The sequence below is a fragment of the Scylla paramamosain genome, chromosome 3 (genome assembly GCF_035594125.1).
Source record: "Scylla paramamosain isolate STU-SP2022 chromosome 3, ASM3559412v1, whole genome shotgun sequence".
In the NCBI taxonomy this organism is placed as follows: domain Eukaryota; kingdom Metazoa; phylum Arthropoda; class Malacostraca; order Decapoda; family Portunidae; genus Scylla; species Scylla paramamosain.
In genome coordinates, this window is record NC_087153.1 from 36630522 (window position 1) to 36638021 (window position 7500).

General features: G+C 43.6%; 1 protein-coding gene across 6 annotated transcripts in view; it reads right to left on the reverse strand.

Annotated features, from left to right (window-relative positions):
• Positions 1-7500, reverse strand: part of LOC135094801 (5-hydroxytryptamine receptor 1-like) — a 124105-nt gene that overhangs the window by 13089 nt on the left and 103516 nt on the right. Inside the window, exons 4-7 of one of the 6 annotated variants that reach the window (XM_063995219.1) lie at positions 5165-5214; positions 4534-4554; positions 3784-3810; positions 1315-1419 (exon numbers count right to left, since the gene is read on the reverse strand). In XM_063995219.1, the coding sequence (XP_063851289.1) occupies positions 4535-4554; positions 5165-5214 (70 nt within the window). In that variant the 3' untranslated portion in view covers positions 1315-1419; positions 3784-3810; position 4534. Of the gene's footprint in view, positions 1-1091; positions 1420-3783; positions 3811-4533; positions 4555-5164; positions 5291-7500 lie in introns of those variants that run through there. The other 5 variants (XM_063995232.1, XM_063995204.1, XM_063995226.1 and 2 more) reach the window with 5 other exon arrangements.

Genomic DNA, 7500 nt, shown 5'->3' on the forward strand with positions numbered 1-7500 from the left:
AAAGAGAGGAGAGAGTTACAAGGCAGTTTGGGAAAAAAAATAAATGGAAGGAGAAAGGAAGGAAGAGGAGGAATAAAAGGAGATGAAAGTCATGGATATAGGGGAGGAAGAGTAGAACCTGAGGGAGGGAAGGAGGGAAGGAGTAGAAAAGGATGAAGGAAAAAAAACAGAGGAAGACAAGGAAACGGGAAAGCTCTAGGGGCCGATGCGAGGGAGGGAAACAAGGAGGAGAAATGGAGGAGGAAATCTGAGGGAAGGAATCAGCGAGGGAAAGAGGGAAGGAGGAGAGTGGTGTGAAGTGATCCGGAAGAAAATGATGAATGAGACCTTAAGAAAATATCCTCCCCTCTTTCTCTCTTTCTCTTCCCTTTTGTTACTCTGCATTCTTCTTCTTCCTCTTATATTCCTCTTACGGTCTTGCTTCCCAATGAATCCCTGCCTCACTCATCCTCTGCTCTTTTCCCTTACATACACTGCCACAACGCTGCCTTTCCTTCATGACTCAGACCTCCTGATGCTTCTCCTTCTGTTACTGCTAATCATTAATTCTGAACCTCCTGCCCTTCAGCACTTTCTTGTAACTTACTCCTTACGCCCTCTGCACCTTCTCTCTCTCTCTCTCTCTCTCTCTCTCTCTCTCTCTCTCTCTCTCTCTCTCGCTAGACCTCTCCCCATTCTAATCTTTCAACTAAAATCTTTCTTCCTCCCTTCCTTCTTCCCTATTTCGTACGATTCGCCTCCCTGCCCCCCTCTATCTTTTTCCCTCCCTTCCTACTTTTTAATTCCTTACCCTCCTCCCTGCCCCTCTCCCTCCCTACTTCTTACCTTCCTTACCCTCCTCCCTCTCTCTCTCCCTTCCTTCTTATCTTCCTTCCCCTCTTTCCTCTCTCTATTCTTACTTCTTCCTTCCCTCCCCTCCTCCCTGTCTTTCTTCCTTCTTACTTCCGTACATTTCAACATCCTCCATTCTTATTTCTCACTTCCTTACCCTCCTCCCTTCCTCCTTTCCTTCCTATCTTCCTGCTTCTTACTTCCCTGTCCTCCTCCTTCCCTCCTTCCCTGTCTACTCCTCCTCCTCCCGCCCGCCTCACCCAGGGTAGTGGACGCTTTCCTCTCCTTGGCGAGGGCGAACTTCAACCTGCTCTTGGTGGGCTGGGATCGCTTGCGCGGGGAGCCCGAGTGGTCGCCGCCGCCAGACCCGTTATTGGAGGACTGGCAGGCGTTGTAAAAGTTGTGGTGGGCGTGCGGCGCCTGCTGCTGCGACTGCTGCTGCGCGACTGTTGGTTAGAAGTGCGGGCTGCAGGCGGCGGGTGTGGCTTGCCGTTGGTCTCACACAGCGACCAACGGGACCCGCTAGAGGACCCGACGGAGGCGGCGGAGGGAGAGGGACGACCCGCAGGCCATGAGGCGAGAGGGTACCTGAAGGGAGAGGGAGCAGGGAGGAGGGGGAGAGGGTTAGGGAGAGGAGCGGGGAGGACGAGGACAGGGGGACGAGAGGGAGGGGATGAATAAATAGATGCATGGGTGCAGGGCGGGAAACAACATGCTGGTAAACAAAGATAATTATGCAGGCAAGGGAGGCGGGGTGTACAGGCCGGTCAGGGGCGGGCCAGCCAGAGGACCTTGGACACGATAACGACACCGAGAGAGGTAAAAAACACACACACACACACACACACACACACACACACACACACACACACACACACACACACTGCTCGCTTGCTTAGTGGTATCGTCCTTGCGCCTCACTTGGCAGGCTCAGTGAGGTTCGCGCCCCGCTTGGGTTGCTAAATGTTTATGCTAGGTAGCGAGCAGTTAGTGTCTGCCTTGAGATTGAGGGCGATGGGGTGAGCGGTGTGTGTGAGAATTCTTAGTTCCATATTCTGAAACACTTCTGCGCCGCACCTCCACTACTTTCAAAGGGGTCTAGTTGAAGTGACACGAGTTTCTATAGGTGTTTTTACGCTTCTCATGACAGATTAACAAGATTTCCACAAGTGTAACAGGAGAAACAGTCTTGAGAAATAGGCTTATCATCTCTGTGGCCCTTGAAAATAGTCCTGGTGAGAGAGAGAAGTCTTTCAGATTACGGGCCTTCGTCTTATTCATAGAGAGGATTATATGAGTTTTGAATTTTCACTACGATGGGAATAACTGGTAATCGTGAGTCCAGCATCTGATCCTCACGGCCTCTCTCTCTCTCTCTCTCTCTCTCTCTCTCTCTCTCGTCTCTCTCTCTCTCTCTCTCTCTCTCTCTCTCTCTCTCTCTCTCTCTCATTATCATAAACATTCACAAGACATGATTAATTTTATTGCCATGCTTCAACAGTTCATCTTCGGCTGCCTTTCTGTTTAGAAGAAGAAGAAGATGATGAAGAAGAAGAGAAAAAAGAAAAGAAAAAGAAAAGAAAAGAAAAGAAGAAGAAGAAGAAGAAGAAGAAGAAGAAGAAGAAGAAGAAGAAGAAGAAGAAGAAGAAGAAGAAGAAGACGAAATAGTAGTAGTAATAGTAGTAGTAGTAGTAGTAGTAGTAGTAGTAGTAGTAGTAGTAGTAGTAGTATCTGAGTTAAAACTAGTGCTATTTATATTAGTAGTGTACCAGCAACAACAAGAGAAGTAGCAAACAGTGGTAATAAAACATCATGAGGACAAGAAAGTAACACTCATTCATACAATTAATACATCGTTCTCTTTAAACCTCCTCACTGAAGAAAAAAAAAAGAAAAAATCAATCAGAGGAGAGGAAAAAAAAAAAAGAGGGTATATATTTCTGCAAACATGACATAGCATAATCCCTCGTTCCTTCCACAAGATGCACATGGTAACAGCATATAGAAGAAACAACGAAAGAGAAAAAAAAAAAAAAGGAAAACCACGATAACCATAAAGAAAAAAAAAGTCGAGTTATAAGAAAAGATGTAGAAAGAATTAAAAGAAAAGATCAGTAAGTATCCAGCTAACAACCAAGAACAGTAACAGCAAGGATAATGAAGCAAGATGATAATAACGTCGAAGTAAATGAGAAAAATATAGAACGGAACAGAGGAGAAGCGGCCAGCCCAGTGTAGTGTATAAGCTGACTGGTCCCTCGCAGTGCCAAGACAAGTGGGAGGCAAAATGCAAGACAACAACATTCTCTGCCCATCTGTAAGTCTCTGTACAGCATCCCCTTTCTGATTCGAAGGTTAATTGAGTCTGCGAGAGAGAGAGAGAGAGAGAGAGAGAGAGAGAGAGAGAGAGAGAGAGAGAGAGAGAGAGAGAGAGAGAGAGAGAGAGAGAGAGAGAGAGAGAGAGAGAAGGTTTGGACGGTTAATGAGGATGTAGAATTAAGGAGGAGGAAGGAAAGTAAAAAAAAATAATATGGAAAGAGGAATAAAAGATAAGACAAGGAGATCATGGTTAAGTGGAGAGAGGAGGTACAAGAAGAAGAAGAAGAAAAAAAAAAATGAACTTGAGGAGAAAGAATAGAAGGAGAAAGAGGAGGAGGAGGAGGAGGAGGAGAAAAAGTAAGGAACAGAAGAAAAGGAAACTTAATGAGAGAGAGAGAGAGAGAGAGAGAGAGAGAGAGAGAGCACTATGCAGTTTCTAGCACAGACCATCATGCACTGGCTGCTTGAAATTCCTGCCAGCACGTTTACGGAAAGGACACTTGAAATAAGAGTGACAATAATAACAGCACCAATAATTATATGAAAATAAAGAAGGAGCCCTTGCAGCTTGACATGAATTAAGTCTCCCAGCAAGCAAGTTCGCCAAGGAATCAAGAGAAATAAACTGCGTACCTTGCCTAATAACAATCTGGGTGGCGTCTTGCTCGCGAGGATCAAAGAAAACGAAGAAAGTATGAGAGGGGGACTCGTGTGAAAATATCCAGTGCTACATGTCCCGCCCCAAACTCCTGAAAGATTACTACTCTTCACCCTGTCTTTTCCCTCCCTTCTTGCCTCTTTTCTTCCTCTTAACCCGTGTACCGCGAGAAACAAGGAGGAGCAAGACATAACACGTTAAGTTGAGGTGTTAAGGAGTGATTAAGGATTGAAATAAGTCCTTGTGAGGTGACAGGAACAAAGTTTTAGAATACTGATGCGAGAAACAAGGAGGAGGAAGAGAGGGCACGTTAAGTGGAGGGTGATGAGGAGTGATTAAATACTGAAATAACTCCTTGTGACGCACTAATCCCAAAACTAATCCCAAAACAAGGTAGGATGAAAAAGTAAGACTATATACATAATTAGCTTGTGTTAGTAAGTAATGAGGTTGATATGGACGAAGGGAAGGAAGAGGAGCATCGAATAACCGGGTAATCAGGTAGGTAGGTGGGTAATTAAACAGAATAGTCAGGCAATTAATGAGTAAGTCTTGATAAGGCAAAAGGGAAAGATGAGTTTAAAAAGAGGCAAGGAAACGTATTGCATATGAGAGAGAGAGAGAGAGAGAGAGAGAGAGAGAGAGAGGAGAGAGAGAGAGAGAGAGAGAGAGAGAGAGAGAGAGAGAGAGAGAGAGAGATAGAGAGAACATAATCCAACACGTACTTTATTCACTCCCCTCGAGAGCTAAAAAGTCAAAGATGCAGAGTAGGAAGTTACGAATGAATCAATAAAGGAACACACACAAGATCACAAGTACTTCAATATGCCACAAGATGAAGAACTTAGAGGTTAATTATGCCACAAAGACACGACCTGACAAGACCAACAGTTAACGCAAGATAACACACACGCACACATACGCATATACACACACATACGCATTGCATTATGAACCAGGGGGAAAATTAGACCTGGTAGTTTAATGAAGGAAACATCAAAGAGTATAAAAATCGTAAAGACAAGAAAAGAATGAGAGAAAACGCACGAAAGATTAGACACACGACAGAGAGAAAAAGAACAAAAAGAAAAAAGGAAAATAATACTCATACATAAAAATAAATCAAAATTAAGTAAATAAACAACACCAACAACAAAGAAAATGAAGTACGTACGTAGTTAGAAAAAATTTTATATAAGTGCAAGTACTTATTAATTAAGGACAAGTCATTCTGAACTTTCATAATCCGTCCGTTAGAAAATGTTGAGATTAAAACATGAGTGCAGGAGAAGGACAAGGAGGAGGAGGAGGAGGAGGAGGAGGAGGAGGAGGAGGAGGAGGAGGAGGGGCGCTTACCTCGAGGTGGTGAGGACTGTCCGGGCCCCAAGAGGCTGCCCGTCTCGTCCCTGTTGGTGAGTGTTGGAGGTTCAGCCGCCAGCTTGGTCTCCACCCCGCCATTGTTCACCTCCACCCACGCTGTACCTGCACACACCCTCATCAATGCACCTGCACCTCGCTACCTCCACCTGTACCGCACCCAGAACTGTACCTGCGCCTCTACTCTTCTCGGGGGGTCCTGTGCTTTCTCTCTACTACACCTGCGTGAGTGTACCTGCACCTATACCCACTACCATGCACCCTCTCTAGTGTACCGGCAGCGGCTCTCAGCTCTCCTTGGCCGAGCCTCCCGCCGCCTCTGTCTTATCGCTAAACACTCAGGAGAGAATCAAGAGTAAGTTGTTAATTCATAAATACTTTACATTGACATATTATGCTACCAATAGTACATTTTGTACGGCTAATACTGCTATTATAACAAAATACTACTACTACTACTACTACTACTACTACTACTACTACTACTACTACTACTACTACAACTACTACTACTGATTCTGTACGTAAGTAGTAGCAACAATCATTACTAAATTAGACATATGAGACTACCAGTACTGCCATTTGTACGACTACTATTACTATTATAACTACTACTACTACTTTACTATTAGTGGTACTGTTAGTAATAGTAACCATTATTGCTATTATGAACTATTACTACTACTACTACTACTACTACTACTACTAGTACTACTACTATTACTACTACTACTACTACTACTACTGCTACTACTACTACAGCTACTACTATTACCCAAGTGTTTCTTTTTCCTAACTCTAATATTATTACTATAACTATTACTATCACTACTAGCAATATTAACAATAACAATGATAAGAATAAAACTAACTGTACTACTACTAATAACAATAACAACAATAATACTAACACTAACACTAAAACAACAACAACAATAAAAACCTTCAACACAATAACAACACACACAAAATAAAAAAAAACAAGAAAAAAAACAACAACCTTGCCAATTAGAACATAAGCAGAAAGAAGTAAAAAAATCAGAAAATCATCGTCTTTTCCACTCAGTCAGCCAGCCAGCTATCCAGCCAGCCAGAGTGTGCAGCAGAGGCGTAGAGACAAGAAGGGGGAGAAAGATGACTTAATTAACCTACACAGCTCACTTTGTCCCTTTCTGCTCCTACCTTCCCTCGCTGCGGTAGAATAATGATGCTCAGGAAGGGAAATTTGAGGAACGGGGATGGGGAAAAAAAAAAAACTGTCAGTCTTATTTGTTTTCCCGTTTCCCATGGTCTTTATATCTGCCTCTGTATCTGCTCGCCTGTCTGTCTTTGTCCGTCTGTTTCCGTCTGTCAGGTTGCTCATTAGTTCTGTGGAAGCGAATTCATCTGTCCTGTTGCTTTCTTCTGTCCTTCCTAACCTTTTGTATCTATCTATATGTATGTTGATCTATTCGTCTGTCTGTGCCTGTGTGCCTGTGTGCCTGTGTGCCTGCCTGTCCGTCTTTTCTGTCTGTTTGTCTCTCTATCTGTGCTTTCATGTTGTTCCTCATTAAGTTGTGTACATTCTTTCCCTCCTCTGCTTGCTTAGTAACGTTATGCCAACTCGAATCGTCTCTCCCTCCTTCTTATTCTCCCTCCTCCTCCTCCTCCTCTCTCCTCCTCCTCCTCTCCTTCTTCTCTTTCTCTTCTCCGCGGACTCAATAAAATCTTCTAGGCGTCTTTACAAAGGTTTTAGTTTATGTGTGGCAGCTGAGAAACAAAAAAAAAAGGAGAAAGGGAGAGAGAGAGAGAGAGAGAGAGAGAGAGAGATGAGAGAAGAGAGAGATGAGAGAGAGAGAGAGAGAGAGAGAGAGAGAGAGAGAGAGAGAGGAAACAAAGGGAAATAACACGATCACCTAAAATCTAATTATGCTCAAGTCTCGTTCTAATGACTTGAGAGGAAGGGAAAATCAGAAGGGAATAAATAATTAAGTAGATAAACAAATAAACAAATAAATAAATAAATACGTCATGAGAACGCACAAGATGAAAGGGGAACACACATTCACACACACTCACACACACACACACACACACACACACACACACACACACACGCAAAGACAAAGCAAGATAGATCAGACGCCTTTCCTATCATCTCTTTCTCTCTCTCTCTCTATCTCTCTCTCTCTCTCTCTCTCTCTCTCTCTCTCTCTCTTTCTCTCTCACTCTCTCTCTCTCTCTCTCTCTCTCAAATTAAAGCTTCCCCCCCTCACAATAGTAATCCATGAATGGGAATGGGAATCAGCCAGTCTTCCTTTGGCTTCTTGCTTTAC